The sequence below is a fragment of the Manacus candei genome, unplaced genomic scaffold (assembly GCF_025592945.1).
Source record: "Manacus candei isolate 608988 ecotype Guabito, Panama unplaced genomic scaffold, ASM2559294v1 h1tg000153l, whole genome shotgun sequence".
In the NCBI taxonomy this organism is placed as follows: Eukaryota; Metazoa; Chordata; class Aves; order Passeriformes; family Pipridae; genus Manacus; species Manacus candei.
The window spans coordinates 237,687-254,772 of record NW_026138201.1 but is presented as its reverse complement, the minus strand read 5'-3'; the positions used below and the strand labels follow the sequence as shown (position 1 = coordinate 254,772).

Sequence of the window (17,086 nt, the reverse complement as noted above, 5' to 3'; positions counted from 1 at the left end):
TGCGGGGTGAGGGCAGCGCTGAGGGGCTGTGGGCTGAGGGCAGCGCTGGGGAAATGAGGGACTGCGGGGTGAGGGCGGCGCTGGGGGACTGCGGGGCTGTGGGGTGAGGGCAGCGCTGAGGGGCAGCGCTGCGGACACTGAGCCGTCCCGCCCACCGTCCCTTCCGCCGGGTGCAGCCGCGTCTGAACATCTCTGGGTGGTGTTTACGGGCAGGGGTCCCGCGGCACCCTCCTGCTCTTTCCGTGGGCAGCAGAAGTGGGTCAGGCCTTCGCTTAACTTTAAACCAGCCTCAAGTCCAAGGGTCCGATGTCGACCTACAGGTGCTGGTTACTGATTAGTCGTTTGCGCGCTTTCTTCCGGATGAACTGTTATTGTTGTGTTTTGGTTAATTAGGCAGGGGCGGGTGAAGTAAGAAGTCTTGACTATTGCATGAGACTGTGATGGGTGCGTGATCGCCAGAGCCCTGGGGATCTGCCCTGCAAGGAATACAAGAGGTACCAATGCAAAGAGCGCAATTCTCAGAGCCAGCTGTGATTCTAGCAGGGAAAAACATACGAATAAATGGTCACTAAATCTCGTGACAGAAATCTAATCTTAGAGTGGGGAAAGGGCAAGGCTTTGGTCTTGCCAAGAAGCAGTGAGAAGAGCCAAGGCCACGGCTCTCTCATCCAAGAGGCATCATCAAGAAGGGTCTCTTCTGGAGTTAGAGAGGAGGGATGTGGGAGATCAGTGTGACAGAAGTCAAAGGCAGGCTCTGTGGGAAGGAGAGCTGGTAATTGCTTTATAGATTCTTGAGGCTGATTTTTACCTACTCACACTCCCCTCAGGATTTCTTCAGTCAGTTTGATACCTGAGTGCAGACAAGCCCCAGGACATGAGTGTCCCAAGTAGTCTGGGCAGGACCCGTTGTGTACGACTCAGAGGACAGGGTGTGTTGGCTCCTCTCTAGTCGCAATAGCTGGTTCTCGGTTGACAGTGACAGATTAGGTTTGTAGCACATCTTTTATGTCTCTTAGGAGCCAGCAGCTGCTGTGAGGTGGTTCTTCATTGCAGCCCATTGTCCTGGTGTGCTAACAGGGAGAGGAATGGCATCCCTTGAGACGCAGCCTTGCTGCCATCGTCCTGTTGCTAGAGTGTGAGTCTTCCCTGGAGGAGCGAGATGTGCAGGGTGTAACCGTAGCAGGACAGAGGCTCTCTAGAGCGGCTGGAAATAGCATGTACCTCAGCTAGATCAGCAGTGTCCTTAGGGATGGATGCAGGCCCATTTTGCAATAACCCTTGCTCTGCTGGTTTGTTCTGATGCTCACAGACATTTCCATTCCTGTGAATCAGCATTAACAAATCTTTTCGGAACAGGACACCATTTTCTGTTGGGCAGGGATCTCAAGCTGTTGTGTAAAATGGGCGGTGGCACACAGCCTGCTCCAAATGGAGCTTGTTTTTGATGACTGGTGCTGAGGGTGGCTCCTGGCCTAGTTTGCAGGGCACCATGGAAGGTAGCCTGTAAGTAGCAAGCCTAACCTTGCTACCTGCTCGACTTTTTGCTTTACTCCTTTTCTGGATATAGTGTGAATTGTAAAGAAAATTTGTAATTTTATATTCAGGTCTACTCTTTCAGGCTTGTAATTCGAAGCCTCATGTGCTCCAGCTGCTGGAATGTGAGCCTTTAATCCAATCACAGTGGGAAAGCTTTAGGATATATTAACAAAGAAGTCATCTTTGCTAGGTTACTAGCAATTTTTGACAGTTGGGTCATTATAGCCAGGAAATACATTAAAGTGTAAAATGAGACCAGCTGAATTCTTGCAGCATCAGGAAGAACTAAGTCCCCATTAGGAGAAGTCTGAATTGGCTTGCCCCAGGTCTGTTTTTATGATGTGTGTCTATCCTCTACGTTCTGTGTACTGGAGTAAAAGTAAAGCCAGAAGATGCTGTGCCTCAGTCATGTTAGCTTATTAGAAACTGTGGCAGCCCAATTCTGTTTAGTTTTTTAGCTCTATCTGTTGCCCGTGTTCTTACTTCTGTAAGGCTTGCATAGAAATCTGTGGTCCAAATTTTCTGCTGGTTAACTCGCGTGATTTGGTGGATCTACTCTGCCAGGCTGTTTGGGCTGCAAGTTACTTAAGGTATTGATTTCCATTATAAAAGAACAGAGTTTTATTTTACCATGTCTCTACTTCTCACGAGGTGTGCCTGCAGCAGAGGGACTAGTCAACAGCTGTAATGAAGTCAGAATGGCTCAGAATGTGTAACCCACCAAGATCTTCTATTACACTTCATAATTGTTTGCTTCCTTAGTCTCACTACTAGCTCCAACTAATTGAGTCTTGGGATGTAACTGCAACGGAACAAAAGGTTTGTGTCTGCTCACACTGTCCTTCCAACTTTTCTCTTTAAAACAGCATAGTTGATGAAAACATCAAAACACCCATCGCTTTGAACATCTGTCAGTGTAGTCTGGAACATGAGGGTGTAAAATGAGCAGGTTTGTGTTTGTTTGTTGTGCAGGCCTGGCGGGATGCTGGACTTGTCCTGTCCACGACGAGCAATGAAGCCTGTAAGCTCTTCGATGCTGTGCTCACACAGGTATGACCGACAGGTGTGAGAAAATGTGATGTGCAGGGACTTGAGCATGAAACAGCCTTTGCTGTAGCTGACATTTAAATTTCTTATCAGCTGGGAGAGCCTCAAAGTCAGGCCACCACAGGAGTCCAGCTTTTAGGTGGCAGCAGGAAACCCTCGTAGCAGAGGGCTGTGCCAGATGCTGTGGTGAAAGCCTCAGCCAACGTGCTCATGCCACTTGACACTGCTAAATCATCCAGTTGACATAAAAGCACACAGAAATCCAGGGTCATTGGTCCTGCTGGTGGCCGAACTGTCTTAAAACCCTCCAGTTTTTCTGTTTTCCTACTGCACTAAACCTATCTGAATGCAACGTTTGTCTTTTAGTCATTTGCCTTGCTTATTTTTGAATTTTAAATGTCTGGGAGGAAGAAAAGAAGCCCAGTGTCATAGAAGATTTCTCAACCCTCAGATCTCTCTTGGTCTGTCTCTCTTACAGTATGCAACCTGGACCAATAATGAGAGCCTTGGAGGTATTGAGGGATGCCTCTCCAAGTTAAAAGCAGCGGATCCAAATTTTAGTGAGTATAACCTTTAATTCTGAGCATGAGAAGTGCTAGGTAATACCTGGTGTCCTGGTAGTTAACTGACTTTGTGCAAGGGCAAGGTGATGGCTTGTAGAATTCTGTAATGTGAAGCTTCCTCAGAATCTAGAGCAGGCAGGATGGTTTTATGAGGGGTTTTTTTTCATGAAAAGCCTCTAAGAACTTTAGGCTTGGGAGACTTTCTGGATTTCTGACCCCAAGTCAGTCTTGCTTAAAATTCTCAGGTCCTCTTGTGTAATGTGGAGCTGAAGGTGATGCTGTAGAGCTCAGCTTCTACTGTGCTGTTTTCTGTAGCAATGGGCCATGTCATTGCTAATGGTTTGGAGCTGGTTGGCACTGGAAGCTCCGTGCGACTCGACAAAGAGCTGGACCGTGCCATGAGAACGATGGTGGCACTTTCCGAGTCCCAGCCACTGACTGAGCGGGAGAAGCTTCACGTGTCAGCGCTGGACATGTTTGCCAGGGGGTGAGTCCACTGTCACCCTGTGCAAGGGACTGAAGGGTTTTTGGTACCACAGGCAGAAGTGGTGGTTGGAAGTGGGAGGTGTGTGACACTGGCTGACATCTAGCAAAGGATCGGAGTGAGATGTCACAGGTGGTTCCTGCTTTTCTCTCAGCTCTAGGTGCCCTGTCGAGTTAGTGAGCAACACTACACTGCAGGAGTAAAGTGCTCTATTGCCACCATTTCCTAGCAGTAAGCACTCCATGTTTTAAACCTGTCATAGATCCATCAGTGGAGTATGTGGTGTAGAACTAGGAATAAAAGTATTTGGCTACAATAGGGTCCAGACTCAGGTGCACAGGAGCAAAGTTACAAACAGACTTTTCTTCTCTCTGTTGTCTTCCTATGTCAAAACCTATTTCCTCTGTAAAACAGGGAGATACCAGAGTAGCACAAGTGCTGTAGAAGCTCACGGTTTCATTCCATATGATAAATCTGTGTGCACTGCAGAAAGTATGGGCTGATTCACTTCCATTCATTGTTTGCCAAACAAACGGATGAGCATGGATTTATCTCACATACTTCTCAGCAGAGGTAAAGAGGAAGCTCTTGAAGCCCTGTCACTATGGGTTTGATTCCCACTAGAAGAGAGGGAAGCTGTCTTTGCACATATGAAGTTAGATTAATTATGGCAGATGTCTGTAAGAACTGTTCAGCCCTGTAGGAAAATCTTCAGGTTTATGGTTTAAGCTTCTTTCATTTTCCTTGTGTGTTACAGTGACTTGGTGTAACCCAAGGACATTTCTTTCAAAAGATTCCTCAGAAGGTGTGAAGCAAAGATAATGCCATTATTACTTTAAAAAAGACTAAAAATTCCTTCAAGGAAGAAACAAGTCATTTGGTGTTGAATTTTCTATTTTTCAGCATAGTGCGAGCTCAGAATCAACAGTAGCAGCAGGTGTGTGTGCCTTCTTTCGGCAATGGAAATAATTTTTTATTTCTAGCCAGCTTCCAGAAGCTTGTGATCTGTGGGAACAGATTCTGCAGAGACACCCAACTGACCTGCTAGCCCTCAAATTTTCCCACGACACTTATTTCTACCTGGGATATCAGGTACAGATGCGAGATTCTGTTGCCCGGGTTTATCCTTTCTGGACACCTGATGTTCCACTGAGCAGGTGGGTCGTGCTTAATTTTGAAAATTGCGCTTCACCTGGTGTGCACATACTTTGTGGTTTTTAATTCAGACACACCTAAGTAACAGGATCTGTTGGAATCAGACATGTAGACAAAAACCAAGGGCTTAGAAGTGAATCAAGCTCGACCGCAGACAGAACGTGTCTCCAGTGTCCCTCTTGACACTGTTGTTGAGGGATTTTTCTAAAGGGAGCTTGTGTCTCACTGCTGTCAAATACAGCACGTGGCATGGAACTCACAGGATAAAACTGCGTCCTCGCCCAGGGCAGTGGCAAAACTTCTCAGGCTTCGTGGATCCACTTTTTTACCTGGGGCTCACATTGTGAGTCATAGAGCACATCAGTGGAAAGAAGAAAGGAGTTGTAAATTAGAATACCAAAGTGTGGTTCTGAAACAAAATTTGGAAATATACAATACCAGCTGTTACAGCCAAGACTGACAGGAAGGCCAGTTTTAAAAATTTCTGTAGTTCAGTCCTGAAAGTTTCAGTTTCCAAAAGTTAGTTCAGGATAATCTGAATCTGTTGGTAAGTGAAAAGTTAATAAAAGCTAATTTGGCATAATTTTTTAAATTATCTTTTTAAGACCAGTTTTATTATTTGAAAGATTTTAATGTTATGTAAAAGTTAGTGTTACATTGTAAGTTAAGACATACATTTAACATTTAGAGACAGCTGAATAGATGATCCACATGCTTTCTGAATATTTTTGCATGTTGCTGTATACGAGTGTGCTTTCCCTCCATATCCAGCACAAGCTGGGCTCCTTATTTCTCCCAGGAACAGTGCAGAGAGTACAGACTGGATGCTGATGTAGCAGTGAGGTGCCCTTATGGCTCAGGATCTAGTGTCAGGAGTATCATTTTTCCAGCTGTGTTACCTCAACTCAGAGAAATCTAAAACTTAGTTCTTTTCAACTACAATGTACTGGTTTCATTTAAGAATTTTCTAGACATGATGCTACAAAAGTTTAGGCTGTTGTCCACTTAATTGTAAAGCAACAGAGAACAATCATATGCCAAGCATTTCTAAAGTAAAAAAACCTGGCAACTACACCTTGCCCTGAAACTTACAGGCATAGAGAGTTGAATTACAAGTGAATTGATGAATTGAACGTTGATGAAAAAAAAATCAGTATTTATCTTGATGCATGATCAGGTGCAACATCCCCCACACTTTTTAGTAATCCCTCCAATACCCCAACACATATTTTGAGAAGCAGAAACTTACCTTGTGGTGTTTTGCCATCCAGAAATCTGCATGTAGAGTAGCAGTTCAATATTTCTTAAAATGACTGTATCAGGCATATGTGTAAGACCATATAACATCCCTGATTTTCCTTTACATTGGGCCTTTATGGCTTAATGGGGATGATTTATAACCAGTTTTAAAGGGCCACTTCACATAAAAGTACTCTCCTGTACTTCTATTATTTTATTATATATATTTTTTACGTATGGTTTTGTGGGCCCTGGAAAAAGTGGAGAAGGTTGCCTTTGAGATGCTCAGATAACTTTGGTGACAACACTGTCTCGCTTCCAGCTTTCTAAATCAGCATCTTGCAGCTGTTATGGAGATGAGCAGCTTGTTCTGTGCAGCTCTTGGTTCCATCTCATCCAAAAATGAAAATGTCTGTTCTGATGTGCATCTTGTTACTGTTTCCCATGTTGGTGTCTCTGGGCCACTCATTTCCTCTGAGAACTAACTTAGCAGTTCTGTATCCTGCAAGCTTGAACTCTCATTGTAACTTTGCACTGTAAGGACTGTTTTGAGACAAATGCTATTTCTAGTATGTCTTTTCAGTCCTGGATTAAATCTAGTTATAAATGCATGATGTGCTGTTTTCCCCCCTTTTGTTAGTTATGTGAAAGGCTACTACTCTTTTGGACTCGTGGAAACAAACTTTTTTGACCGTGCTGAGGAGGTTGCCCGTGAGGTAAACTGCCTGCTCTTGGTGCTAAAAGGTTTCAGAATTCTCAAACATGGTCCCTCTCGCTGGGTGGTGGTTTGTGCCAATGCCATGAACTGACTCTCTCTGTCGTCCCAGTTGTTAGTTGAAGTAGCAAGGAGATAAAGCTCAACATGGAAATGCTCACAGAGCTTCATGAGACTTGCTGGTAACTGTTCTCACGTTTCTGCCACACCATGGCAGTTGCAGCTGGACTGTATTTCCCTCAGTTGCTTATGAGCATGCCATGTCAGATGGGGTCAGAACACCCCTATGAAATCCATCTATCAGCCCATCTGCCATTTCCCCTGTGTAAGACTGACTGTTTGCTCCTGTTAAAGAATGCTGGATTGCCTCAATGTAGTCTGCTCTTGACAATCCATCCTGTTTGGGCTCCCCTTCCCTTTTTTGTCCCAGGTACTTGTTCCTGAATTATTGAACAATTAACTGTACAATGGTCCTGAGCATCAGTATTAGCCAGCCTGTTTCCTTTTATGAAGATAGTAATTATACTTGACTTTCTCCAGTCCACGGGATTAGCTCTGTCCTACAGGAGTCTCAGATACAATTAATCCCTAATGGGTGTTTTTGACAAACTTCCATCTAATTGCTGGAAGTCACAACTAACACTTAACATTTACTAGGTTTATGACTAACCTTGCAAAATGCCTAGAGCCTAGTGGGAGTTGTTGGAGCAAGGAGGAGGAATTGGCTGAATACTCAGACTTCCAGGCTGTGGTTAGTTGGAGTGGTACAGGGGTGTACTTCACATGCAGAAAGTAAAAAGTAGTCTCTTGTTTGTAGATCAGCAGTGATAAATGTTCATGTTTGTAAGGTTGATCATGTTTTCCTGTTTTTCGTTCATAGGCTTTGGCTATAAATCAGACAGATGCATGGTCTGTCCATACTATAGCTCATGTAAATGAAATGAAAGCAGATGTGAAGAAAGGCTTAGAATTTATGAAGGAAACAGAAACCAACTGGAAGGTAAACATTCTTGTGGCATCTCTAAAAAAGCTCCTTCTAGATCTTCTTTAACTCCTGTAGCCAAGTTCTTGAGTCCTCTGCATGCAATTCCTTCCTATCTGCAAACGTGTTACAAGCAATGCAGAGTTTGCATATTAGAAGAAATCCTCACTTGAGGTGTTGTTATTATCCATGCAGCTTTTTAAGCAAGGGGCAGGAAAAAATGGCATGTTATGAGGAACACATACTGTGGACCACTGTAAGTCATCATTAGTATGGCTGCTGAGATTACAAAAATGGCAAATGTGTCAGTAGGCCAGGATTCTTACCGAGACTGTCTGTCCTCTGCCTTCCTTTAGCTAGGAATAGCCTAAAAAGTACTGCTTTTCAGTAAGTGTGGGGTTTGTATGTGCACATGTTGTTTCTTTTTCCTGGTGGACCTGTGCAGGTATTTTACGTCTCATAGAGGCATGGCCATGGCCAGGTGAAACATCAGATGTGAAACTTGTGATTTATGTGTGTGATTCATGGTGTGGTTATAAAAGTAAAGTGATCACTGATACTTTCACAAGCTTCTTGCTTAGACTGAGATGAGCACCGAGAGTCACTTGAGGGACCTGGCTAAATCTCCTCATGAGACCTGGGATGAGGTGGGAAATGACACAGGCAAATGTTTCAGAAGATTCCTAAAATGCTTGTTTACTTTTGGATGGGGAAGTGTTTTTAGAGATCAACTGTAAAGAGAAATGATGCTTTTGTCTCTTTTCTAGTGTACTAATTACTTTCTTGTGTACCTGTTACCTTATATATCCAACATGTTCGATCCCATCTTTCAGAGTATTGAGGAGGTTAATTAGTCTGTCATACAGTCCTTTGCTGCAAATGAAGCTTAAGTTTTGTGTTGGACAGCATGTGTTTTCCCAGTGATTAAGTTTGTTATATTCAGAGCAGAAGGCTGTGAGGTTTGAAATTGTTAGAACTCACGAGAGTCTATCTTAGAGTCACCTGAACTGACCGTTCCACCTCACCCAAAGAACAGGGCTGGATAATGAGACTAGAAAGACTTGGGTATTTTTAAGTTAAGCATTGGAAGTGCAGGCAGAAAACCCTTGCTTGAAGTTCACATCTGTCATTTCCCAGGAAGCATTTTGTCCTTTAATATGTTAGTTTTAATGAAACAGTGATGCAGGGGATTGACAGTTCGGATGATACCTTAAAAACCCCAAGGACTTTTGGATTGATTTTTGAAGTCTTGCTGCTTCAAACAGTTGCACATCTCTGTGACTTATACTCTTTATCCAAGTAAAATCAAGTGCAAGATCAGTAAGTAGAACTGGCTAATGTACCTTCATGCCTGACCCAGTGCAATTAAGATTTGTAAGAGCTGGCACTGTCATGTCATAATGTGCATCATTGCTTCTCTTGTACAACCTCTCTCATCTTAAGCATCACGGACACCGAACATTATAAATGCATGAAAATAAGCAGGTCTGTCTAAGTACTTTATTAAAGTTGCTTATATTTGGCCTGGTAATTTGAAATGTTTATTTATTTTCTTATAATGACCAGGATCAGCTGTCCATACTGCCACAGTGTTTGTGCTTCTTCTGCTGCTTTTAATTCATCATTCTATTTCCCAGTAAAGGTTTTGTACAGGTTTTCTTTACAGTGTACTTTACTTTGTTTGTTTCTTCAGCCTCCCCTGCAAAAAAAAAATAAATCCCAACAGATGCCATGGTTTTTTAAGTTATATTTCAGTACAAAATCAAATTATCTTACCAGAGGAGACCTCTCTACCAGTGCTGTGTATTATAAAATGGCAATTGTTTTTCTCCTGAGCTGTTGTGGTAAGATCCCAAAGCCTGCTTGTATTGATTTATTTCAGTTACCTACAAGACCACTTCTTATTAGCAGTTTAATCTTATTCAGAACTCAAAATTAGGAGCAGTAAAAAGGTTTTGCTTTATTTAGTCAGGTAACCCCATGTTTAAGAAGTGAATCCTCTGTGTCTAGGAATGAATGGCCCTCATAAGGCCTACATATCCTCCTCTCTCCACTGTCTGTCCAGGTTACTTCAGACAAGATGCCTAAATTTTAGATGAGACAAATCTTACTCTTGTTATAAAGAAAAAAAACGTGCTGTGGAAGGGTGAATTCTGAGGCATCTGAGTGAAAATGATGTGGGGGAAGCCTTGGGTTTGAGTTGTCTCCCTGAATAGCTGCAAGGACAAATGTACCCTGGCCAGTCGATTGTCTCTTTTGTCTCTCAGTAAATACTCAGTTTTGCTGAAGAAGGAAACAAAAATCTGACTACATAAATTTAAAACGGAAGTTATTTTGTAAATAATTTCTTTCTTTTTTCTTTTTTTTTTTTTTTTTGCAGAACAGTGATATGCTTGCTTGCCACAATTACTGGCACTGGGCTTTATACTTCATTGAAAAGGTATGAGATATTTTCATACAGGTGTTTTATGGTCCAGATAGATCATCTAATGCTGTTTAAAAGGCAGACCTAACATATCCAGGGGGGTTCAACTACTTAAAAGAGTTGTTTTTATAAAACAGCACATTGCCACACTAACTAAAGTTAGTCCTTTATTACAAATATTTTGAAAAGTGTTAATTGCATTGGTCAAAATTCCAGGATCTTTGTTAGAATGTTGAAATATTATTGTGAAATTACTGCACATTTGAAGATCAAATAGTCTCACTAATTACATTTAGAACAGTTATTTGATAGAAAGATGAACTTGGATCTCTAAGTTTCAGACAAAAAATAACAAAAGTCTTACCAAATTGGATACTAATTATCTGGCCCAAAATTTTGCTGACTATAAAAATGAGGCAGTAAGCTCTAAATTGGGTTGCCAATGTTATTAATGTTACTAATTCTTATTATTTAAACCCTTCAAAAATGGTTGCAATTTTACCCAACCTGTCAGGTTGCAATGCAGAATTTCCTTGAATTTAATGCTTAGCACTTGTGGGGTTCAGCTCCATAGGGAGACAAAAGGGGCATGTTTGAGAAGGCAGCATACCTTCCACAGAGGACAAAGTAACTGGCTTGTGTTGAGTGGTAGTAGCATAGAAGGAACATAATTCTCAGGAGTAGTTTGTTTATTTTGCCACCTTCTATCTACACAAGTTCTTTGGAGGCGGCTTAAATTTGTTTTTCCTCCCACCTCTTTGCATACACTGTGGGATGCACTAATTTTTGCAAAAATCCCTGAAAGGAACATTAGAACGAGAAACAATACCTGTTTTTTTCTCCTTCATGAATAACTTGTAGCAGTATTGGAACGTATTTTTAAACAAACCCTCAACATACTGATCATTTTGCCCTGTAAATGGAGGTTTTACTTAGACTCCATTCCTGTTTTCAGTACCTCAAGGTTTCTTTGACTTGGTTTGTTTTGATCATGTCACGTTAACCATGCAGTTCTCGTTTGCTTTTCCAGGGTGAATATGAAGCTGCTTTGACAATTTATGACAATCATGTGAGTAGGGGCCTTTTTCTTTACTGAGAACGTGCTTAAGGTCACGATTCATGCTTTCTTTCTTCTCTGTGAGATTGAAACCTATCACAGTGTGTGATACATGTACATATATTGTTTACATCTGTCATTACAGCTTTTTAGGGAAACAGTTTCTCAACAGTTTTGGGTGAAATGCCCCAAGGACTCGTGTGTTTGAGTGTTTGAGTACATAGTTTGAGTGTTTGAAAGAGCTACAGTGGTACTGGTTTCCATTCTGTCCATGTTTCTTATTCGTGCTTTTTAAAAGGGTGTAAAATAATTTTCTTATAAAGTCAAATAAAAAAAACCTGGTTTTGCATGTTAGGTACTAAGTCCACTGCCTGGATTTCAAAACAGTCTCTGTAAATAAGCAGTATCAAATTAGATAACACATTTTTGTGTGGATTGTGAAAATACTACAAGCATTAAGAAAGCTGCTGGGTGGATTTGTATCAGCTAACCTTGACAAAGTGAAGTAATATTTGTGGCACAGTTTTGGAAAAAATAAAATACCTTGGTGACTCTCCATATTTACTGAGAAAAACATGTAAAGCAATAAGAATGTTTAACATTGCAAATTCCTGTATTCAGGAAAAATGCAATTAGGACTATTACAAAACAGGTAATTATGAATTAATAGAAGGATAAAATTAGACTTGTACTGTGTAAAAAAGTTTGATAACATGAGTAAGTTTGCAGTAGCACATCAGTTGGCCAGCTCATGAGCCCCTGTGATTGCAGATTGCTCCGCGGTGCCTGGCGAGTGGAAGCATGCTGGATGTGGTCGATAACTGTTCCATGCTGTACCGACTCCATCTGGAAGGTGGGATATCCCCTGGCCATTCTTTTTTATAACCGTAAGGCAGTTTTCTTTCTCTCTTTCCCCTCCTCCTGCCTTGCATGTTGAGGAAGTATTTAAATGTAATTACAAAACAAGCTTCATGAGTGTTTCAGAAGAAAATTCTGCTCTTGAGAAAAGCATCAATGTAAAGTTCCTAATAATGTCCATAAGCTTTGTTCTTCCCAAGAGCTTCCATTTCCCATGCCAGTATGGTATTGCAGTCAGCTCAAGTTAGCATAGGTCACATAAGTCTTCTTTGAGAAATTCACTTCTATTGTCCCTGGAGATCTGAGGCTGAGCAATCAAGTGCATAAGCCTCTAAAAAGCTGTAGCGCTTCCCTGAAGTAAATTTCCAGTTAGATCCTTGCCTTTCTTTTTTTATTCCAATTGAAATAGCTAGTGTGTGCATACTAGCTTTTGGCTTTGTGTACTCTCCTAGCTCAGTGGCATTTCCCCTTAACTTTTTAAGCTAGTGTTTATACATTAGAGTTCAGGGTGGGGGCCACGATGGGCAGACATCATTTTCACACTGTTCTGCTAAAACACTAAGATGCATTGTTTTTTTTATTAAATCCATCTTAACACACTGTCTTTTGGTTGCTACAGATGGCTCATGGTGAGCATCACTTCCAAGAAGACATTATGAGCACTCTCATAATAAAGTCAGAAGCTCACATAATGCAATCTAAAATATTGGCTTTAAGCTCCTGACAGTCAATAAACTCTCCTCCTAAACACAGCTGCAGCTGAGCATTGCTGCACACATTTTGCCACATCAGGGTGTGTTTCCTTGAGTTCTGTAGGAATGCTTTTTATACTTAGTGACTGAAAGTGCATTGCAAAGTCATGCTTCTGCGTGTGGCATTTTTATTGAGACAAGTATTTTTTGCTCTTAGGTGTAAAGCTTGGAGACAGGTGGAAGGATGTTCTCGCACTCACGAAGAAGCACACCAAAGATCACATTCTTCTGTTCAATGATGTGCACTTCTTGATGTCTTCACTTGGAGCCAAGGACCACAAAACTACCCAGGAGCTTTTAACAACTCTTCAGGAACTTGCCAAGTAAGCAAAGGAGTTATAGTGTTGGATTCCATAAACAGTTTGCCCTCTGAGCTGGAGGGTGGTGATGTCTCTGGCTTGCTGAAGCACTACAACGTGCTCTCCCCTGCTTTAGCACGTCACTGGGACACATCTGGTTTAAGCAGGCCAACCTCCAGTTAGGAGATCCGTATCATTATTGATTTTTGGAGTCAATGTCTACAGGGGTTTCTCAGCTTGTTAAGCAGAAATCTTTCATGTTTGAGGTCGTGGACACCAACTGAACAGTTGTTTATTTCCTTTCAGTGGGATCACACATACAAGGAATAAAGTATATTATTAGTGAGGTCACTACAGTATAAGTCAGTGGTATGTGGTGGTTCTTTTGTGCTCTGGTTTAAAAGGTTCTTCATAGCAGAACATTAGCTGGTAGTGATATTCTAATGGCTACTGTTTGATGTGAAGTACATCTGCAGGAAATTAAATTTCAAGTACTACTAAAGTAATAATTACAATATTTTGATTTCAAATTAAACTATTTGAAAAAATTGAGTATTTAATACTCAATTTAAAAAAATTGAGTATTACATCTAAACAATGGGGGTATTTCATTCCCTTATGTATTAAATGACTGTAAATTGCCATGATTTTTTAAGGGGTTGATTTACAGATGCTTTAAATGCAATTTCTTTCCCCCTCCACCCTTTTTTTCCCTTTTGTTTCAGCATCTATTCCTCCCTCTCTAAAAAGAAGGAAGGAGATCCTGAAATTGGCACTATTTGTTCCTGACTATATGTAGTTTTTAAGAACATTGTAATTTTTAAGAATACTTACAAAAACAAATAACCGTCAAAGCAAGGCTAAATGTGTCTGATTTGACTAAAGTAGGAAATGGCAAATATCTTTTATATAAGTTTATATGTCAGTATATATAAAGTGTAGAAAACTGCACATTAGGGAAGCTTTAATGAACATAGATGTTCATATATGCTACTTATCCTTTCCCCCAGTGCTTCCTTTTGCCTACATGTTCAGCCTTTTGTAATAATACAGATGTATGTTTTTAGCTGTTATAAAGCTTAATTTCATTATTTGAGAAAACAGGCAGTGAGATGAAGGGGTTATATTAATGACTGGATTAATTTACATCTCTCACAAATTTAGAATATATAAATGATACCCTAGATGCATTTTGTCTGTGTTAAAAAAGCAGTCATGTTCTGGTGAGGTCAGCAGAAGAGAAACTGCAGTTTTCTTATTTTTTAGGCAAAACTGCTTATTGCAAAAATAGGAGGGGCTGGGCTTGTGCCTTTTGTGGGTATATTCAGGAGAATGAAAACTGATTGATGGATGAGTAACAAGAAGGTGGAAGTAACATAACCACACCAAAGGGTATGATCTAAGTCAAGGACCTGAAACATCAGGCTTTGTACAGTTAAAAAAGAAAAAAAACCTGTCTGCAGGCAGTGACAGACTGGCACTGAAATACCACATATTTATGCTTTGATTTAAGGAAGTTACCCACTCTTTCATTCTACAGAGCACCTTGTGAAGACCACCAGCTTTCCCTGGCTCCTAGTTTGGGGTTGCCACTGTGCCAGGCTTTTGTGGAGTTTGAAAATGGAAATTGTGACAAAGCTGTAGACCTGCTGTACCCAATCCGTTATCAACTAATCCAACTGGGAGGCAGTAATGCCCAGGTAAAGGAGACAAGAAAAGACTGTTTCATATGATTTAATCCCCTTTCAGGAGCCTCCATTAGGCACTTACCTAATCAACAACATTTCATTCTTAGAAAGTGAAAGCTGAACTGTGCTTGTGACTGAATCCAGTTTGCAAACACTTACTAGCAGGGTTAGCTATTTAATTTAATGTTGATATGTTTCCTCTCTGTGGATTTAATAATTTGGTAAACAAGACATTGTAACTGGCAATACATTATAAATTACTTATTACTTTGTATTTTGCTGACTCTTTTTTTTCAGAGAGATGTTTTCAGCCAGTTATTGATTCATGCTGCTTTAAATTCTAAATCACAGGCCAAACGAAACCTTGCAAGGTGAGTGTTTTCCCTGAAAAATATTTGTGGAAGTAGTGTTACTAAAAGTAAAAAGTAATGAGTATACCCAAATCGATAAATTTAAAGCTAGAATTATATGCAGCCATTTATGTGAAATGTAGAAGCATATAACCAGGATAAAAAGTACAATAGCTTCCAATTCCAAAAGTACACTCTTGCAACCTGGATTAATAATCTGTATTTGGTCAAGGGTAGTTGATTTTCAAATGGTTCTGTCTTAACCTGTTCATGAGTGTAGATTATGGACTGCTAAACTTGTGTGAACTGCTGCAACTGCAGTCTGTCCTGCTGCTGCCATCTGCACTGGGACAGACGAGGTGTGCTCTGGCACGTCCAGCTGTGCTCTGCTCCGTGCAGATCACAGGAGCCCTGCTTGGTAGAATGGTCCGTGTGGTTTATCCCCCACACTGAGTTCTGCTGACACACAGTGCATGGCTCTGCCTGGGCACTCGGGAATGGATCCTTGGGACAGTAGGAAGCCTTGCCTGTTCCCCTCCTCAGGTCTCTCTGAAGCATTGCAATTGGGTACAATAGCAAAATGATGCTTCTGTGCCCTCTGAGCTCTGGGTGCTCGTTTTCAGTCTGTCAGTGCTGAAAACAACACTGTTCTGTCTAAAAGGGATTCCTGCCCAGGTCCAGTGTATCCAGTAAGGAAAATCTGTGCCTCAAGTACAGGTCTTTATGGACTGATGTCCTCTTACAAGGACACTGCTGGTGATCTTACAGGAAAACTGATGCTGTGCTCATGAATGTCCTGTTTCTCTCCTTTCTCAGGTGCCTCCTGAGAGAACGTGATGTGGTGAGACCCAATTCACCAATGACAGAGCGACTTATCAGGAAGGCAGCAGCTATCCATTCCATGGCATAAGGCTTTCCTCCATGCTTCAGGTGAGAGAGCAATGTGCTTACCACAAAGTCTGGGTGCAGGGAGGGCAGGGGTGCTGTGCTGGAATTCAGGGAGGTTCCCAGGGATCAGAGATGTGACAAAACAATTTTCTTAAAAAAAGGACGCAGCTGTTGCGTTTCAGGAGGTTGTATCTTAGATGATTCCACAAAGAAAGAAGAAAACCTGCTGATAATGCACAGCTTTCTGAAGCATCCCAAGGGCACTGCTTCTCTGGTATATTTTCCTGAACATTCCCTCTGACCCTGATTGTATACAGTCAGTAACAGTGCCTGGATTTCAGTCATTCTCTGGCCCAGTTTGTTACTTGGCTCATGTGTTAAGTAACTAATAACTGCTCAGGTAATTCAAAGGGAGCTCTTAAACAAAGCTGAGAGGAAAGTGTGGAGTCAGAGCCAATACAGGCTTGAAATGAATTCCATATTAAGCTTCTAGTCTATTCAGGAATGAGTCACAGACTTGGGCATTACAGATCTGTCTACATTCAGGATCTCTTTCCAGGTGCACATTTTTAAACTCCCTCTCATAAAATGTTAGGATTTTCCTCTCAATATAGCATGGCAGAGCTTTCTAAAATTATTATGTAGATGAAAACAGACAAGAGGGATAATAGTGACTATTCTAACGTGGGTACTCCCTTAGCACTTTAAAATCTTTGAGAAAAAAAGGAGAAGCCTGGACTTCAGCTAAAACAGTACCATCTCTGCAGGGTACTTTGGACTGGGGTCTTTGTGCTTATCTGAGCTTTTGGAAAGTCAGGCCTCACTATCATCTCATTACAAGTCCCTGCACGTTAGCCAGGTTGTGTTTAAACACAGTGTGAAAGCGCACACTCTCTCTGAGCAGGTGAAGACTGAAAGGGAGCTTCTGCCATGGAAAGAGAGCAAAGCTCTGTCCCAGCACATGTGATCTGATAAGCTCTGGTGCTGCAAGTGAGGCACAATATGAGCCTCTGTCAAGTTCTGGTGCTTCTGGATTCCTGCAGTGTAC

At 41.5% G+C, this 17,086-nt stretch overlaps 1 protein-coding gene across 11 annotated transcripts in view; it reads left to right on the top strand.

Moving 5' to 3' along the window:
- The window catches only part of TTC38 (tetratricopeptide repeat domain 38), a 29,276-nt gene that overhangs the window by 702 nt on the left and 11,488 nt on the right, over positions 1–17,086 (top strand). For 4 of the 11 annotated variants that reach the window (XR_007900753.1, XR_007900754.1, XM_051772558.1 and 1 more), the window contains exons 2-14: positions 2,509–2,586; positions 3,062–3,143; positions 3,462–3,633; positions 4,614–4,787; positions 6,665–6,740; positions 7,620–7,739; positions 10,102–10,161; positions 11,177–11,215; positions 11,975–12,056; positions 12,971–13,136; positions 14,653–14,812; positions 15,098–15,171; positions 15,967–16,080. Coding sequence is in view for 9 of the 11 variants with exons in the window: in XM_051772558.1 (XP_051628518.1) it covers positions 2,509–2,586; positions 3,062–3,143; positions 3,462–3,633; positions 4,614–4,787; positions 6,665–6,740; positions 7,620–7,739; positions 10,102–10,161; positions 11,177–11,215; positions 11,975–12,056; positions 12,971–13,136; positions 14,653–14,812; positions 15,098–15,171; positions 15,967–16,060 (1,377 nt within the window). In the remaining 2 variants the exon portion in view is untranslated. Of the gene's footprint in view, positions 1–393; positions 495–723; positions 1,136–2,187; positions 2,356–2,508; positions 2,587–3,061; positions 3,144–3,461; positions 3,634–4,613; positions 4,788–6,664; positions 6,741–7,619; positions 7,740–10,101; positions 10,162–11,176; positions 11,216–11,974; positions 12,057–12,970; positions 13,137–14,652; positions 14,813–15,097; positions 15,172–15,966; positions 16,081–16,942; positions 17,084–17,086 lie in introns of those variants that run through there. The other 7 variants (XM_051772565.1, XM_051772566.1, XM_051772564.1 and 4 more) reach the window with 7 other exon arrangements.